At 37.1% G+C, this 18,230-nt stretch overlaps 4 protein-coding genes and 1 pseudogene across 6 annotated transcripts; 1 reads left to right on the top strand and 4 right to left on the bottom strand.

Moving 5' to 3' along the window:
- Nucleotides 1-98: 98 nt before the first annotated feature.
- On the bottom strand, nt 99-3,098 carry LOC119984420 (ras-related protein RABE1c-like). 3 transcript variants are annotated; one of them, XM_038828354.1, is made up of 8 exons: nt 2,748-3,085; nt 2,173-2,245; nt 1,983-2,083; nt 1,306-1,371; nt 1,053-1,150; nt 879-941; nt 603-706; nt 99-501 (listed from the first exon to the last, which is right to left on the bottom strand). In XM_038828354.1, exons 1-8 carry the CDS (start codon nt 2,818-2,820, stop codon nt 336-338), a joined length of 744 nt encoding a protein of 247 aa, XP_038684282.1. In that variant the 5' UTR covers nt 2,821-3,085; the 3' UTR covers nt 99-335. The 3 variants fall into 3 exon arrangements, with proteins under 3 accessions (XP_038684282.1, XP_038684299.1, XP_038684292.1); XM_038828364.1 differs by having other exon boundaries at nt 142-501; nt 603-695; nt 2,748-3,078; XM_038828371.1 differs by lacking the exons at nt 1,983-2,083; nt 2,173-2,245 and having other exon boundaries at nt 2,748-3,098.
- Nucleotides 3,099-3,733: 635 nt separating this feature from the next.
- On the bottom strand, nt 3,734-4,441 carry LOC119995635 (annotated as a pseudogene).
- A 3,154-nt stretch (nt 4,442-7,595) lies between these two features.
- Nucleotides 7,596-8,830, top strand: LOC119986468 (aquaporin TIP1-1). Its single transcript, XM_038831033.1, has 2 exons — nt 7,596-8,069; nt 8,184-8,830. Exons 1-2 carry the CDS (start codon nt 7,686-7,688, stop codon nt 8,553-8,555), a joined length of 756 nt encoding a protein of 251 aa, XP_038686961.1. The 5' UTR covers nt 7,596-7,685; the 3' UTR covers nt 8,556-8,830.
- Nucleotides 8,831-9,383: 553 nt separating this feature from the next.
- LOC119995634 (alpha carbonic anhydrase 7-like) lies at nt 9,384-11,942 on the bottom strand. The gene is made up of 8 exons (XM_038842143.1): nt 11,849-11,942; nt 11,529-11,746; nt 11,337-11,446; nt 11,158-11,260; nt 10,775-10,939; nt 10,503-10,556; nt 10,333-10,407; nt 9,384-9,527 (listed from the first exon to the last, which is right to left on the bottom strand). Exons 1-8 carry the CDS (start codon nt 11,940-11,942, stop codon nt 9,384-9,386), a joined length of 963 nt encoding a protein of 320 aa, XP_038698071.1.
- A 1,628-nt stretch (nt 11,943-13,570) lies between these two features.
- LOC119995449 (zinc finger MYM-type protein 1-like) lies at nt 13,571-14,416 on the bottom strand. The gene has a single exon (XM_038841959.1). It carries the CDS (start codon nt 14,208-14,210, stop codon nt 13,785-13,787), a length of 426 nt encoding a protein of 141 aa, XP_038697887.1. The 5' UTR covers nt 14,211-14,416; the 3' UTR covers nt 13,571-13,784.
- Between the last annotated feature and the right edge of the window lie 3,814 nt (nt 14,417-18,230).

The raw sequence follows: 18,230 nt of genomic DNA, 5'->3' as shown, positions 1-18,230 counted from the left end.
TGTCACCTCTATTATTGAAGGGCTACCTTTGATCGATTCAACTCATTCGAGATATGACAACAACATACAGCACAAGCTTAAGGTGATTCAGCCGTGTCTAGATCATGTTAGTAAGATTTGTTAACAGAATTTTGGGTATCATACTCAAAACAGAGTCTGGTCAATCAAGTTACATTTATCTGACAGGACCCGACTAAATCAGAACATACCAATGAAAGACAACCTAAATAAAATTGCTATAAGCATAGTAAGGATGGATATACTTGGTCTTACGCAGATGAACTGTTTTGGGAGATATTACAACTGGATATGTGAAAATCAAGGAACGGAATATGCTAGCATACCGAATCAACTCCCCAAATCGCAAGACTGTAGGCATTAGCAATGAGAATGAATGACCATCCTGTCATATGATGAACCTTAAGAACAACATGCTGACTTTGCTGGAGCAGCAGAAGTGCCTTGGGCAAGATCTGGTTTACTAATCTTGATAGTTTGAGGCTGCATAACAATGGTGTAAGCTGTTATAGGCTGCAGAGCTTATGGAATTGCATAAATCCTTGATTCCATCAAATCTGAAAATTAGGGAAGCAAGTGAATACCTCTGCTTTAGAGTCGGTCTCAGCAAGTCTCTGCTTAATGTCTCTAGCGATGGTGAAGAAAACCTGCTCCACATTAAAGTTTGTTTTTGCGCTCTGCTCGAATGCTCAACAATGTCAGTAGTAAAAGAGTTAGGGGAAGCTTGATACTCTTTGGAAGAAACAATGGACAGACTAGTTACATGCTAGCTCATCACTATCAGCTCCTACAGCCAACCCTCAAATGAACAAGATAGTGTCCCCATCAGTGAAGCAATCATTAATGCAAATTACACTTACAGTTTCAAAAAATTTGATACCATATTCATCAGCTAATGCCTGACCACTTGATGTTGGGACAGCCTACAAGAATAGATCAACATCAGTAATCATCTGGGGTGGATATATGGAGAGATACATATACGTGGGTGTAAGAAACTCAAAAAAAATTTTTATAAAAGTTCATTTTATTACCCTTCTGCTTTCATCCATGTCAGCTTTGTTACCGACCAAAATCTTATTGACATTATCAGACGCGTGCTGCTCGATATTCCTGATCCAGTTCCTGATGTCTACATAAATATTGCACCAACACTCATCAGTATGAACAGCTTCAATTTGCCATTTTTCAGCTCATCCTGCTGGCTAATACCATTCAAGTACGATAAGCCTCACAATAATGGAACATGACACTGATGACTGTAAAGTGTAAAAGAGCGCAGCATACTATTGAAGGATGATTCGTCTGTTACGTCATAGACTAGCAATATGCCCATTGCTCCCCTGTAATAAGCTACACAAGAAACAACCAGAAGAAATTAGCCGGATGAAATTTAGTTTAAAAATTCACAATTAACCATCCAGATCTACCCATATATGATATATCAAACAAATATGAACCAAATGAATGATTGGAAACAAAAAAAGAAACACCTCGAAGAATCCTTACGAGCTCAGCCAAATAATATCACTTGATAAATATATAAACGATAAGATCAACTTAGTACAAGAGATTTCAAAAGAGAATAAAGAGAGTAAATCAATTGCATAGATGCTGCACTCTTACATAAACTCGTGGCCCATCATGGGAAAGGAAGCTATCACTACATAATCCAAAATAGAATCCTAGAGCCCATACACTTCATTGCAGTGGTAACTCTGTCACACTGGCTATTTTGGTGTCCATATTCACTCACTGGTTTAGTTTACAAAAGATCGAAGTCTGGCTTATCGAGCAGCATTCCATGCTATAAAGAAAATAGTAAAATACTACGGTTTTTTACTGAATCAACATTCCAAATAATAGGGCAACAATCCAGATGATGAAAAAATATATATAACTATTACATCAACACAGGCCTTTCTTAGCAGTTAGTACTATTTAATAGTTACATCATCATTTACCAGTAGTAATTGTCCGAAAACGCTCTTGGCCAGCAGTATCCCATATTTGCAGCTTGATGCGCTTCCCATCAAGCTCGACTGTCCTAATCTTGAAGTCAATCCTAATATAAGCATTCAAAATTCAGTAAACTTCATGGGACTATGGAATGATTCTCTCATTAACACAGTAAAATCTGTGTTGATTACGCACCCAATTGTAGTAATGAAACTTGTGGTGAAAGAATCATCTGAGAAGCGTAATAGCAGACAACTTTTTCCTACCCCTGCAAATACCCTTAACAGTAGACTGTTTCAGCAAAATGGGAAAACCGGACATGAGAAAGTTTATTCACAATGACATCAACTCCTTACAAGGACCACAACAGGTGAATACACACACACATTCGTCATAGGTGCAAAAATCAGAAAGCTACAATCATAACCGAAACCTTTAATCAATATGAGAATCATAAATTGATGATGTAGTACTAGATCATTATGACGTGGGTCCTCCTCTTTCAGAGGTTTTCTGTGGCTCAACCAATGAAGAATAAGACCTATTTTGTGTCATCAACTCTTGATAGTCTCAGCCTCGTTAATTGAGAAATCAATCAATAGCACATACACATAAATTATTAAATTAATCCATTATTAGCTTCTCAATGGATTAAACAAAATCTATAAGCCATTGAAATTGAACCTCAAAAGTAAACCCTAATTTAAATTCTCCAAACAAGAGACGAACTGGAAAAACGATAAAGAGTTTCCGGGAGAAGAGAAACTTGCCGCTATCGCCGATGAGAAGAAGCTTGATAAGGTAATCGTAATCAGCACGACCTCTAGCCGGCGTAGCCGCCATCTCCAATCAGTGCTGACGTTCTTCGAAGGCCTCTCACACGCAGCTAGCGTGCCTGCCTTTCGTGTCGGATCGACTGCCTTTCAGCGCGTCCGAGAAGGCTTGGCTCACTGAAGCCCAGCTGTGTGTATCTCTGATCTTTATCACCCTTTCGTTTACCAGCTTTAATTAAACAAGAATTGACCCTGAATGTTCCGTTGGCTTTGTGTTGGCTCGGCTGCGGCTTTTGCTGACGTTAGCAATTGGTCATGCAATGCAAAAAACAAATTGGGTTTTCTTTTGTCTATCATAGCAAAGGCTAATCACTAATGATGAAACAATAATTGACATGCTTTTAAGTAAAACTAGTGGAGAGCCTGCAGAAAAAATATAAACAAGAAATACAATATATATATATATATATATATATATATATATATATATATATATATATATATATATATGCTTATTCCTAGGTGGGGCACCTATAATAATGATTGTATATGGATAAAATTATAAATTATAAATAAGGTAAAATCAAAATTTAAAAAATGATACAAAAGGTGTTAGCATGATTGGTTATACCATTTGGTCTTCGTGCACATGAGTGCATGAGAAGAGATGTTCGAGCTACACCAAACGTAACAATTCTAGAGCTTTACCCGTATGGGCTTTGATCCGGTTTTAAGCGTTTGTCGTTGTGATGCGGACTGTGACAGTCAGAGGCCTGGGTTTAGAACCGGTCCAAGGGTTCCGAAGAGGCCGTTGAGATGGGGTTTCTCGGTATTTAAAAAAAAGATTGAAAGATCAAATTAGATTAACTAATAAACTAATAAGATGAGGCCAAATGAAAACAGTGGCACAACCATGGCAAAAGTAGTTCAGCTAAAATAAGTCCAGCCTGCTCTATCAACATTAATGTTGGGGAGAAATGTAGCTACTGGATTGACATCAATCCAGCAGCAGATTTCAAAACTCGTCTTGCCTCTGAATCTCGATCGGCAAGCTCACTCGGGATCCTGCCAATGTAAATCAGACAGGCACATAATGTTGATGAAAGGAAAATGATACGAGGGAAAACACAAAAAATAACAACAGCAAAAAAAATCTTGACGCATGGCATACCTTTCCAGATATATTTGTTGTCATTGGAGAAAAGCTAGCTGCCAGTAACAATCTTATGACACCCACATGTTCACCTCTTGCGCCGCGTGATGAAGAGGCTAAAATAGCGCCAATAAGATAGTAAAAATGGTTTCCCAGGAAACATTAAGAAAGAAACCAAACAATACACTTGCTAATATAGCATTTTCAGTAGGCCCAACAAGCACACACTTCCATCAAACAAAAAGATTGATAGTAAAGAAACAGAATGCTATCTAAGTAAACATAGTCTCAACTGTACTCACTGTATCACCTTCGGCATCAACTGATTCAAGCATCCTCTTCACACGCTCTGCGTTGTTAGCTCTACTAATTAGAAGTTGAACTACCTCTGCAAATCCGAGCTCCACTGTGCGACCGCGAGGTCACGGAGCTGCGGGGGTGTGTCGGATTCAAGTTCTTCCATTATTCCATCTTCTTCGAAGAAACCTTCGTCTTCTTCTTCGTCCATTAGGCCGTTCCTCCTCCCCGGTACAGCCATTTTTCCCGCTGAGATATTCGTTTCTTCAATTATCCTCCCAGCCCTCCGTAGGTATGAGTCGTATGAGTTGAAGCGTATTTTTTTTCCAACTTTAAATTATTTAGAAGCTGGGCCTTGGGCCTACGACACAACCAGTCAACCAGACAGCCCAAACATATGGGCCACGTTAATGGGCGCTCCTTGAACCCCGATACATATGCTCTCTGCGCTCTATGCGGCCAGCAGCCTAAATATATGAGGAGTAGGATAAGTTTCTTCCTGGGTTTTAACTGTTGAGCCCAAGTTGGCCCAATGATTCGAAATAACTGGGTCTAGATTTAGGGTCGGATCCGGATCAGTACAGCAATTACAGAATCAGGGGTGGTCCAAGCACCACCAGCTATGATGATTATTTAATTTGTATTAATGGTCACAATTTGTGAGTGATATAAGAAGGTCGGTGATATAATAAGCGGCTAAAATTGACCTCTTTTGGATTGATACTCATCAAGATGGACATAGTTATGATGTTGTATTCAAATGCACTTGATAATTCACATATGCTTTGAATGGAGCCCCCCCTCACTGATATGTGAAAGCTGTTCAAGTTTCTGTCTTTTTCTTGTTCTTATTTTTTTGTTAAAATCAGTTCTTTGGAGTAAAAGAATCCCCACAAGTACACTACAAGAGTAGACCTTTGGATTTGATTAAAATACGTACTTTTCTCTGGGGGTGGGGGTGGGGGTGGGGGTGGGTCTCTTTCAGTTTGTGCTTGTTAAACAATATTCCACATCGGTGGGATATGATTTATACACTTAAGCTCACTCCTCCACATCTAGCAAGGTATTTTCCTAGATTTATGTGAGTTGTGCTTAACCTATTTGTTTAGGCCTAACGAGAAATAAAGTCATGCGTTCTCGATGTATTTACGGAAACTGAACAACTAAAAATGGACAATATTGTTGGTGTGTCTGGGATATTATCATATTTTTGTGGTAATTTGAAGAATTGGTAAAATTGAGAATGCAAAATCACTTGATTGCCATATTTTTGTGATAATTTAAAGAATTGGTAAAAAAGAAAGATTGTGCCCAATACCACTTGAATTATTGTTTTACATTGGACCAAAAGTTCATGTGAGTTTGGTCCTTAAAAGGTGTTTTGAAGAATCTGTAAAAAAGAAGATTATACCCAACATCACTTGAAGTATTGTCCTTATAAAGTGTTTTGTCCTTATAAAGTGTTTGAGGGTTGGACACCACTTATAAATTAGATAAGAATTTCACATCTAAACAATGTGGGAATTTTCAATTTTTACTGTTTTCATTAATCAAATAAGCAAAAACAGCGTCAATTGGGAGTTTGCGTGAGTGGAATGAAAATCTAATCTAAACTTACCAAAGAAAAATTAAGCAAAATATAAAGACAAGGACAAGGGCTACTCACATAGTCACATGAATGACGACTGGGCCCCTCAAAGATATTTCTCTGGGCCCAAGTAGATTCTCGTTTTCTCCAGTGAACAAAAAACGCCTATTTGGTCGGTAAACCATATCAGTTTTGTCTCTGGAGGTCAAGGCCAGGGCCCTCTATTTCCTTTCACAACCTCCACATGCAGCATTCGGGGGCTCTATAATTTTTGGGCATCGGGTGTCAGATCCCATAAGTTCCGAAAGTTACCGGCCATGAGATATTAGGGGAGAGGAACCAGAAGGGTCGGACTTGTCACGTGATGGATCCCCACCATTATTGGAGACGGTTGTCAAACAATGATTTGTCACATGTTTTGGACAGACCCCAAACCAAACCAAACACATTGCGCCAGGCTGGTTAGGTATGAGTCTTTATGTAAAAGCCTACTATTCCACCATATTATTAGAGCATGTGCAATTTCCACATCACCGTCCAACCAATAACTATCCACTCTCTCTCTATGCTACTTATTCCTTTTGACTACCTCAATTATATATCCTCCATTTATACATATAATGCAGCAAAAGTCGCTACAATCTGCATCAGGTGAAGTTACAGAAACCCAATTCCTTGGTGAGTTTTGAAAAATTAATGATCAAATATATATATATATATTATATATAGTACTAGATGGGTCTCTCTACCACAAATCTAAATCTTCGGAAACGTACAAAAGAGGTCATCACTAAATCAAAGCTTAAAACAATATTATGATAGCCGATCAATCATTCATGAAACACATATTTGATTGAATGATTGCATGTTTTAAAATAATATCTGGTACCGAATATTAATTAGCTCATCCGAGAGGACCCTAAATACATGATAATTATAAGCATTATTAAAATATCTAATACCAACTACGAGCTCCCAGGTACCCCACTAAAATAATGTCAATGATGATTTCAATTAATTTATAATATTTTCCTTTTTTTACGTAAAAGTATCATTTTATGATCACTTGATAATATCAGCTTATTATTATTTTTGGTCTACAGTATTTGTCATGTCAAGCTGCTTGATGTGACCATTTCTATTTCTATTATTATTATTATATATATAGTCATATAGAGAGAGACACTATTGTAATGGACAATACAAATGGTCTTATCTTTCCCCAAGAAAGAAAAATGGTATTATCTTTTGTTTGAATTAATTTTATAGCCATTTTAATTACTTACTTTTTTTAATTATAGTCATCAACCTCCATTATTGTTGATGATGATTGGCATGGAGCCGTCACTACCTGGAAGCAAATTAGTTAATTAGTTATCCTTAGAAACAAACAAAAGTTTAACTAAATTGTTTTAGGCTAATATTCAACCAAACCAATTATCCTCGATAAATAAATAATCGAATTCTGATATTTAAATATTTAATTATGCATTTCGATCTTTCCAGAATGAGAAGCATAGTGGACAAAGTCTACTACAGCAGCACACATGACGTGTACCCTATCCGAATATTTCCACGTGTCAATCATCCAGCCCCGTAACACCATTTTGCTTCGCTGTACATAACGGGTAGCCTTAGACAAAACGTATTAAAAATTTTCTTTAAAAAAAACGAAACCTAACAACTTATCCGCCAATAGCCTTTCAAAATATTATTTTTATATCCCGAAATTGTCACCGGAAAACCGGTTATAGCAGGTTTCAAACACCCTCACTGTATTGATATAAAACAGAGCACCAGCTGCGAAGGGGAGATCAGTCCAGTAGCTTCCAATAGCTCGCTCGGTACTACTATAATAAACAGTGTCAACTAAGCCGTCCGATCTTAATCATCAACCATGCCGATCAGAAACATCTCCGTAGGCCATCCACAAGAGGCTACTCAGATGGACGCCTTGAAGGCGGCGTTGGCTGAGTTCATCTCTACTCTAATTTTCGTCTTTGCTGGCGAGGGGTCCGGCATGGCATTCGCTAAGCTCACAGACGGTGGCGCCAACACCCCAGCAGGCCTTATTGCCGCCGCAATTGCTCACGCTTTTGCTCTCTTTGTCGCCGTCTCCGTTGGCGCAAACATTTCCGGTGGACACGTCAACCCCGCTGTCACTTTCGGTGCCTTTGTTGGCGGTAACATCACACTCTTCCGTGGCATCCTGTACTGGATCGCTCAGCTCCTCGGCTCCACCGTCGCTTGCTTGCTCCTCAAGTTCACCACCGGTGGCCTGGTAACTTAAATTATCATCATGACTCCCTTTGTAAGTTTGTTATTGTGTACGTAAGTACATGTTGTGGCAGTTTGTAACTGATTCCTTTCGGTGTTTTGATCCTGTGTGTGACAGACCACCTCAGCTTTTGCACTCTCAAGCGGTGAGGGAGTATGGAACGCGTTCGTTTTGGAGATCGTGATGACCTTTGGACTTGTTTACACTGTGTACGCCACCGCCATCGATCCAAAGAGGGGCAGTTTGGGAACTATTGCTCCGATCGCGATTGGTTTCATCGTAGGTGCTAACATTTTGGCGGGTGGGGCTTTCGATGGGGCTTCAATGAACCCAGCCGTGTCATTTGGGCCAGCCTTGGTGAGCTGGAGCTGGGAGAACCACTGGGTCTACTGGGCCGGTCCTCTTATTGGTGGTGGGATTGCTGGGCTTGTTTACGAGTTCTTCTTCATCAGCCCCACACACGAACAGCTCCCCACCGCAGACTACTAAGCGCAATGACGTGGATCTGAATTGATGAGCAGTTGCACGGGTTCTATCCGGTGTATTTAATCTCTTTTTTTTTTTCCGATCTTTGTGTTAATTTGTGGCCGTTGATCCTTGCATGTTCATGATCAAAACTTATCGATGCGTTGTTTGCCCCGGCATGATATTGTGTGATTATGGGACCCAGGGGGCATTTGTGTAGTTCTGCTTCCTGTCGTCTGATTTCATTGTTAGTTTTCCTTTCACCTTCTATTAATCCTTTTGAATTTTGATCCTTCAAATCCTTTTGATGCTAAAGTTAATTATATGTTGTCGAAGCAGCAATTACAAATCAATTAAATATAAATATTATGAGTAACTCTGCAAAAAAGGAGATTAATTTGGATGAGTCATGAATTAGGTCTCTATCTTTAAGACCATTCGTCACTCTTCTTCAATGAATGGTTTTTGTTTTTCTTGAAAAATTGAACGAGGTGATACAGTCGTATATTTTTTTTCAATTAATATGGCAAGTCCAATTAATATTGTCTTGTTTGTAGTATCCATTGCAACTAATACAGAAAGCTACAAGAACATATATATATATATATGACTATGGCATTTGTTTTCTGAAATAACTTATCAGAGTACCGTGGCGATCCGAAAAAAATTTAATTAGACCTAAATATATTGTAATTTATAAAAAGATCTCCTGAATTTTCAATTTACACTCCCCTTTTGAAAAAAATCATGCTGAAGTGAACATTTTTATTTTATATTATTTTTCATAATTTTGAATGTGTAATTAATAGATAATCAAAAAACAGTTAGCTTTGTCCACTCCTAACAAACAAACTACTGAAGACTAGAGAATTCTAGTTCATGTATGCTGTGCACTGCTTCGGTGATATAGTACTCATCGAAGATGTGATTGAACGCAATCCATTTACTGGAAAAGAGTCGAGAGACCCAGAGAGCCGAGAGATTCTCTAGTCTTACCTCTCAATAATTAATAAAATCAAGTAACAAAGGCATGAGAAATCTTGTTGGACCCACATTTTGTTGTCATTTCTTTTACTTTTTCTAGTATGATCATTGTCAAACAGATGGATTCTTTGATGGGGGTTGGTGTGGAGAGAGAAAGAGAAGTAAAAAAAGTTTTAGTAACGTGCAATTAATATCACCGTTAGATGAAATAAATGGTGGAGATTAAAAACATTTCAGAATTTCAGCTAAAATATAGTTGACCTTTCTCTATGTGTGTGAAACTGAAAACAATAGTCACATGAAAATGAACGTGATGAAATAACAGTAGTGCGGTGCTATAATTAATTACTACTGTTGAAATAATAAGTACTATTAACGTGCACCGTTTTTATTATCTTTTTAATTAACATGCACCATTTAAACAAAACAGCCGACATATCCCCTAAGAATTAGGATGTTTGCACTTAATACTAATAACCCATTCATTACCTAAACAAACATGTAATTGAACAGTTTATATGCCGTGTGGTGGATTTAGAGCATTTGACTTTTTACTAGAAAAACTTTTATGCTATGTTTAGTTCTTCGTAGAATGGTGCAACCAAACATAACGAGATAAAAATTGCTCCCCTTGATCTGTGGTACTAATGTACTATAATCAAGGGATTGCAGCAGCAGATAAATTAGCGTTTAAGAAAAATAAATAGCATTTATAAATTATGATCTAAAAACTATACTAAAAATAAATGTCACAAACGTACGGGGATGATAGAATACAAAAAATTTGCATGCAATGAAAGTCGGCCAGTTAAGCTACTGGTTTTTGGCCTGTATAGAGATGGACGTCCCGACTGTTTTGTAATTGCACTGGTCTTGCATTCTCCTCCGCATACTGCACATTATTGAACCATGTTCAATTTAATTGATCAATATAACTTTAAAAAGTCATACACGATATGCATGTGGTTAATTAATTTAATTACTTACATCGTGGACGGCCTCTCTAAGTAATTTCACTTGGCCTCTTGAGACAGTCCTTATCTGAGGAATGCAAATCAAATCAATGAGGGAGAGACTTGTTAAGGTGGGGGAGTATTAACCAATTAAGGACAGGTGATCCAGTTAACAATCGACTGAGTTAGACATATGTGTGTCCAATATTCGATTCCAATAAAAAACATATTTCTCAATAATATTTAAAAAAGAAAAAAAGTGGGGAGTATTAATATTAAAGAATAACTTGAATAGTTCATAGTAACCTTTGTGTTAACATTCCAAATGACTCCTTCGGTACAAGGAGGCGTGGTGAGTGAACCCAAGTATCTGTAATACCTGCTCCCATACATCTTGATGTCACTTGGATCAATCACACCCATCGGTATCTCTGGCTTCTCATCGCTCAGTGACCTTATATCCTTGATTAACTGACCAAAATCAACATTTGAAAGAGTTTATTTACAAAACCCAATATAGTGAAAATACAGAGTAGTGTTTTAAAAAACAGATTGGACCGGCCGGTTCGTATATTTTATCTTTGTGTCGCTCGGCCGTGCCGTTTGAACTGGTTATACCGTATAGGCGTATACCAGTTGCCTGACCTGACCGGTTTGATTCTGGAAACGGTATCTAATTGTTTGGATACCTTGGAGAGGAAAGGATCAGCAGCACCAAGTTGGTAGAGGAGTCCAATCACAGTTATGTTTTGGTCTGGGCTTAAGTGGACCATGTGCATCTCCAAGGCATACCTAACAAAAGCAAATGTTTAAATTAATGTTGCTAAACCAAATCTTTACAATTAATGCCAGAGAAATGATCAAGAACCTTCTGCCATTGATGGTATGCTCAGAAGGCGAATGCCAATGGCATTGTTTAAGAAAGTAGCTAGTCCCATTGATCTCGATCGATCCGGCTTTCAGTTCTTCCCATTGAAGCTGCACCCATTACACATAACATCATATCAAAACAATATGCGGACAGAATTGGAGCAGAAATCAAATGTAACGTAATTCTTACAGAAATGTCATGTCCTCTGTTCTTGAGAGTTGCGTTGCAAGGTTTGTAACATTTCTTCATCTGTAATAATTTAGGAATCTTTTTCACTCTCTGATCTGTTAAATCAATTGGAGACTGAAGAGTTCCATTCTTGCACTCCTCCCATTCCTTCTTAATCTCTCCCCAATGTCTTGGCCCCTTCTCGCTGTTGTTCAAGTAGTCAAACTCTCTTTCATCCTCTGCTCCAAAATTACAGTATTGAATAAACATTAAACAGTGGTTAATTAGAGGTTGAAAGAGAAAGAAAAAAAAGAAATTAAACGGGTCGTATTTCAACATACCAACTTCATTAGCGGTGACACAGGATGTTGAATGCGAGACAAAGAATATGATCAGAAAGCATGAGACCCAAATTGGCTTGCTTCGATGGTTCATGTTTGGGTATATTTCTTTATTAGCACAGAGTTACAAGGCTCTGTTTACGTTGTATTATATATTTATACAACGCAAACAGAGTCTTGTAACTCTTTGGTCTCTTATTATGGCTTTTTTTTTTTCTTCTCTTCTTGGCTGTGTATGTTCAGTTTTCCACTTTTCCTCCGCCTTTAAGTGAGGGTTACGAGGGTTATGAATAAATTCCGGAGACTCTATTCCTCCTTCACCCAAAAAAGTAAAAAACGACCGAAACATGCCAAATTTGAAGACCAATTCCGGTTTTGACTCAAATTTTGAAGACCTGACTTGCAAGATCTAACATTTAATTTGGGGTTTGGTTAAACTATTCTTTCCATTTCCATCTCTTCACGCTTAATGGACCATGTTTAGTACTAGATGTCATTTTCTTGAAATTCCAAGTCCAAACATATTAACAATGTTATTTTCTCTGAACTAATTGGTTCACTATGAATACGTTGGGACTGCAAAGCTTTGTTCTTCATGAATCATAACCATCGTTACTTAAACCTAAAAAACACGTTAATGTGAGATGGTCCAAACTTTCTTTATAAGTCATTTAGTTGGATTATGTCATATCGATGTGGGATTATAGACTTTGATAGATTGACATATTGTTCCGAACATTCTGGAGGTTAATGGACCATTGATGGGGCAAAAATGTTGTGTATTTTGGGTTGACATTATTCGCAACTTTGTTTTGATATTCTGAAAATTTGGGAAATTGTGTTCCTCCGGGCGTAGGCTTGGGCTTGCACTGGGCCTATTGAGTGTCTTTATTGGCCTATCATAGGCTAGGAAAAAAAGTAGTAAGGTTGGGCCCAAATCTATGTGCATAGCCCAAGAATTTTGAATATACCCCAGCCCTTTTCCTCCCCAAGAAAATGAAGCCCAATCTAATATTTAGTGGGATGATTAGATTGATGCCCCACCTTTTCTTTTGAATAATATTATTTTTATAAAAATGATAAAAATCTCAGTAATAGCTATTAAAAAAATTCAAACAGTGTGTTAGACACTCATTCCTTAATAGTGTGATTTACAATGAGGTTTTGCTTTAATGTCACACACTACTGAATATTTTTTGGATGATTATCACTCATTATTGTTATTTTTATCACTATATAATTGTTTTTAGCTTGAGTGGGATTGGAATAATCAACCTATTCATAGTCCATCAAAGACCATTTTAACAAAATTACTTGGTTGACTTTTAGAATTGCATGAAATGAAATGGGTGAAATATCATGTAATAATTAAGATATTGTGAATTGTGATTAACGTCATGCTTGTTTCACGATGATGCTTTGCATTATTATTATTATTTCACTCTCTTTATCACACAATGTCAAATGCTTCTATTGATTAAGTAATCTCATATGATACGAAAACATTGGTAATGGATTTTGAAATGGTTCTAATTATATCATGATTAGGTAATGGTTCAGCTTCGCTATAATAGATTATATATTATATGGATGTAAGTGCACCACACACACATATATATAGATGGTTAATTTGTCATGGATAGATATTATTAATGAAAATAAGGAAGAAAATGGAGCATTATATAGCACTCCACTGATTAATGGAAACTCCATAACTTGTTTACAGGGCCGGCCCTGCCCTTTTGGTGGCCCTGGGCATATAATTATTTGGAGGCCCTTTATATAAACATAAAATACAACACATGAAATTTTTGATGGCTGGAACCCAAATCTGGGAGGCTAGGCCATCACGCCTTGAATTTCATTACATAAAATTTATAATCAGTCATTACAAAAATTGGAAAAAAAAATTATACATTTTGAAAATTACATGAAATCACATAAATATCTTAGACCTCACAACATTTTGAGAAGCAAAATCATCAATAACAACCTCAAAGTCACACTTATTCAACATATGCTTTTCAATGCATAAGATGGCCAATCCATTCAACCTCTCTTGTGACATAGTTGATCTCAAAAAGTTTTTCAACAATTTTAGCTTAGAAAAGCTTCTCTCTGCTGATGCAACAGTTACTGGAACAGTTAATAAAATTCTATAAGCTATAGAAACATTTGGTAAACAATTCAAAGATTCCACAAACTCAAGAACTTGAATGGCTGTCTCTGTTCCTGCAGGTAAATAAATGATCAACACTTGCAATTCACTAATCAAGTCATCGGAGCTAATATCTGATTTGTTGCCATGTGTTAGAGCAGCTTCGAGCTTGATACAAGATTCTTTCAAATTGTTGTATTCCATCTTAACCAACTTCTTAGGATCAAATAAAAAGCCAAATATACATTCAAATGCTTCCAATTGTTCAAATCTGTTCTTCAAAGACGAAATAGCAACATCAACAACAACCAAAAAATAAGAAACCCTAAACGATTCCTCAGCAGAAAATGAGGTGTGTTCCTGCTCAATTTCATCAAATTGTTTTTTTCTACGGATTAGTCTTTTTTTAGGAAATAATAACAAGTCATTCACATACTAGAAAATCTTAGTTAAAGACTACATACTTCAAATAAAGACAATAAAGTCAAAATTCACTTCAAAGTATAGTATAACTTCACTCACTGGTTCAGTGGTTCTAAATCAGTAAATCTAATTAAACACTAAATAGTAAATACAATTGATTGGTTCTAAAATTTTAAATAGACACTGATTCTAACTTTGTAATTGAACACTAAATGACTAAAAAAATTATAAACAAAGTAAAGAAAGTGGGGCAGAAGTGCATAACAAAAAAAAAAGAAAGTGGGAGTGTGGAACAGAACAAAGAAATCGATATTTGATTGTGGGAGTGGGTCAAAGAAAGTGGGACAAAGAAGCAGAAGAAGGAAATAGAAGAAATCGATATTCGATAGGAATATAGGATAGCGGGAGTGGGTCAGAGAAAGTGGGACAAAGAAGTAGAAACTGACCTGCAATGGTCTTCGTCTCTTACACAATGGGGTCCGTCGCAACTCACCTAGCCACCTAGGGTCGTAAATTGTCAAGGTGGAGGAGCAGACAGCAGCCAATGGAGTCACAGACAGCAGTTGATGCGTGGATGGATCCTTGTAACCTAATTTCGAGTTTTGACAGATATGTATATTTATGTATATTTACATATATTTATATTGGGCCCCCCAGATTGGGGGCCCTGGGCGGTCGCCCAGGCCCGCCCTTGCTCAGGGCCGGCCCTGTTTATATCTACGTGTATCAACCACTCCAAAATATTGTCTTCCTCCTCCCACTATAAATACCCATGCATATATAGCAACTTCTATGTATGAATCAGATTTCGCTTCTACTACTAGCTATACCATGAAGTTTATGCTTGCTTTATTGATTGTACTGATTTTTATGGCGGATTTGGGAGATGCCATGCAAAGGAAGATGCTGGTGATGGAAGGCGTATCTGCGGCGGGTGATGTTCTGAGCAAGGAAAAGACTAACAGTACTAGTACTGCGCCGGTGAAGACCAACACTGGGGGTACTGATGGTGATCCTGATTTAAATAATCACCATAGACTGCCGAGGCAAGCATTTGATGGTAATGGTAATAACGATGATGTGCCATAATTAAACAATCTCACGTAGGGACTACAATATATACACACACATATGTATGTATGTTAGTGTTTCATGTTAATCTACAAGAAACGTGTACAATATGTCGTAAAATATTTCTCTATGTGTGTTTGTGTGCATGGCTGAGTTTGTACGTATATTGTAATACATATATATAAAGAGTTATTTCAAGGAAGTTGATTGATAGTATACTTTTTCATGGGCCTTAAATTTTAGTTATAGCATGGGCTAATTAGCAAACCGATCCAACAAAGCCCAATACGAAAGGTGATAATTCGTTGGGGACAATATTGGACCTACTACCCAGAGCCATTCCATCAACCCAAATAATAAATGTGGTACTTTTTTCCAATTTAAAATCAGAAAGTAGTAATTCTCATTAAAAAAATAAATTGCCTGACATCCCCGACTTCGTGATTCTCATTTTACTCTAATTAGTGTGAATTGTTGTATATTAAGTGAATACTACATATATATTTATAAACAATCGTAGAGTGCGCACATTATCGCCCTCCACCGCAATCTATGCGAAAAAGAAATAATACTTATAAGAAAAAGACAGTTACATTCCAATGTGCATGCCAAACTTTACTTTATTTTGTTTCTTTTTTTGCTACAAATATTATTTCTTAATTACTATCACTAGTAAATAATGTACCCGTCTAAGGTTTTACAAAAGTTAGAAATTTGGACCACTGTGCCAGGAAATTAAGAAAAAGGGACTTCTTTTTCTTTCTTTTTTTTTGGTTCTATTATCACTATTTTACTTTAACCTTAACTTGAAAAGGTGAAAGGTATCTTAAAAATTATGCATGGGACCCTAAAACTGAGAGTTATGGGAATCCATTGGATTTTTTTTAAAAAAAAAACCCTAAAAGATGCTTATGTGTTTTTCAAGAACGATTACGTGTGATAGCAATAACAGAATCTTAATTATCAGTAATACGTAACAAAAACTCACCATTACAAGTATTCTAACATGTTGTGGGGTCATGCCCAAAACGTTTATCAAATACTCCTCATAGATTGTGAGTTATTGCACGAACCTATGAATTTTAGTAGTGGACACTAGTTGTTGGTTCTCATATAACAAAAAAAAAAGTTTGGTATCAAAAGCTATAGTTCATGATTATTAGGTTTTTTTCTTAGTTTTGTATACCCTTTACTCTCTCTCTGTTTTTTTTTTTTCACTATTTAGATAGATTACATACGATTACAGTCTCAACAATATATAAACTAACTAGTAACTATAGACCTTTTGAACTTTAAATTTTATTTCCAAGCTGGAATTTCCACCTCACTCACTTAAAGCATATTATGGTATAGCCCAATAAATGTCATCACGTGTTGTGGATAGGTTCTGAAATTAAATGATTGCCTCTCCCAATGTTTTCGTTGACTTTTCGAACCATCCATACACAATATATTCAAAGCACAAAATGACAGTTTCACGTATATTTTGCATTTTGGTCGTAAAATTTGACGAAATGCAAAGTGAATATACGGTTAAAGCATAAAGGCCGTTGCTTGACCCCACCAGAGCTGCAGTAGTCTCATAAAATGGTCGTTAAAGTCTTGATATCGTCAAAAGATAAGGGACCTACCTACCAGTCTACCAGGAGGGGTATCCAAAGAGGTCTAAGAACTGGACTGTGTTCTCATGGGTCCCACTTCTCTCTGGTCCAGTAGCAGCGAAAGTCTCCATATGGACCCAACCCAACACTAGACTGGCAAGTGGCAACTACATTTTCAATCAGAATCACTTTCGTATATAACAGAAACAGAGATCCTTCTTCTCTCTGTTTCTCTGTTTTGAAATAAAATTTGCAGCTACATTATCCAGTCAGTGGCACAAGTGTAAAGCTAAGTAGATATCTTCAGCAGTAATATAACAGAGATCCTTCTTTTACTCTAGATTGCTATTTTGCTAATGAAACCGTAAAGTCCCATGGTATCCATTGATGGTGCACTAGGCCATCTTTTCTATGAGTTGGGCCCCGTCCTCTGCTTTGGTTAAAGATAGAAATATGAAGTTAACTTTATCAACTTTATATATATATATATTTAAAATGAATTTGTAATTATGGTTACTGTGCTTTCGATGATGTGGAGGAAAGTAATCATATGAATGGGATTTGGGTTCTTTGAGGAAATTATTCAAAAAGATGGGATTTCATTTGTCTGGATTGGCTGTATCATTCATTCTCCCTCTGCTTTGCATTTGGACAACATCCTCAGAAGTCAGATCATTTATAAGGAAATTTTGAAACTGAGCTCTCTCTTTCTAGTCCTAGTGGAGGTCACGAGGGATCAAATACAAAACCCTGTAACTAGTGATGGATGATGAACTGAGGGTCCCGAAACAATAAAGGGTGGTAGACTGTAAAAGTAGCCATGGCAGTTCTCGTTTTAAGTTTTTTATAACTTGTCGCTCGCATGTCCATGCGTGAAAAGAAGAGGAAGAAGATGCGTGGTCAAACTCAAACATTTGTCCGCGGATACACCGGAAGAATCTTCACATTACATGCCCATATCCCCATATCAATGTCATCTACTTTTTAAATTCTGCTGCTTCACTCTAAACCCTAAAATGACTCTATCCATGCTTGTAGTTCTCAAAGTGGGTTTTTAGTTAAATTAATGTGCTTGGAAGAGTGCTGCCGCTTTGGCAGCTTATGTAAAGAATTTACAACAAGTGATGGC

Source organism: Tripterygium wilfordii, chromosome 3 (genome assembly GCF_013401445.1).
Source record: "Tripterygium wilfordii isolate XIE 37 chromosome 3, ASM1340144v1, whole genome shotgun sequence".
Taxonomy (NCBI): Eukaryota; Viridiplantae; Streptophyta; class Magnoliopsida; order Celastrales; family Celastraceae; genus Tripterygium; species Tripterygium wilfordii.
This window is presented reverse-complemented; position numbering and strand designations above follow the sequence as displayed.

Bases quoted from the DNA above. Each gene is read 5' to 3' on its own strand.
- LOC119995449 (XM_038841959.1), bottom strand. From the start codon at position 14,210: ATGGAATACAACAATTTGAAAGAATCTTGTATCAAGCTCGAAGCTGCT.
- LOC119986468 (XM_038831033.1), top strand. From the start codon at position 7,686: ATGCCGATCAGAAACATCTCCGTAGGCCATCCACAAGAGGCTACTCAG. The intron at 8,070-8,183 runs GTAACTTAAATT...TGTGTGTGACAG, and splicing joins AGTTCACCACCGGTGGCCTG to ACCACCTCAGCTTTTGCACT.
- LOC119995634 (XM_038842143.1), bottom strand. From the start codon at position 11,942: ATGAACCATCGAAGCAAGCCAATTTGGGTCTCATGCTTTCTGATCATA. The intron at 11,747-11,848 runs GTATGTTGAAAT...ATTTTGGAGCAG, and splicing joins TGTCACCGCTAATGAAGTTG to AGGATGAAAGAGAGTTTGAC. The intron at 10,408-10,502 runs GTAAGTAATTAA...AATAATGTGCAG, and splicing joins TTAGAGAGGCCGTCCACGAT to TATGCGGAGGAGAATGCAAG.
- LOC119984420 (XM_038828354.1), bottom strand. From the start codon at position 2,820: ATGGCGGCTACGCCGGCTAGAGGTCGTGCTGATTACGATTACCTTATC. The intron at 2,246-2,747 runs GCAAGTTTCTCT...GGGTATTTGCAG, and splicing joins TCTTCTCATCGGCGATAGCG to GGGTAGGAAAAAGTTGTCTG. The intron at 1,151-1,305 runs GTATGCTGCGCT...ATATTTATGTAG, and splicing joins AGACGAATCATCCTTCAATA to ACATCAGGAACTGGATCAGG.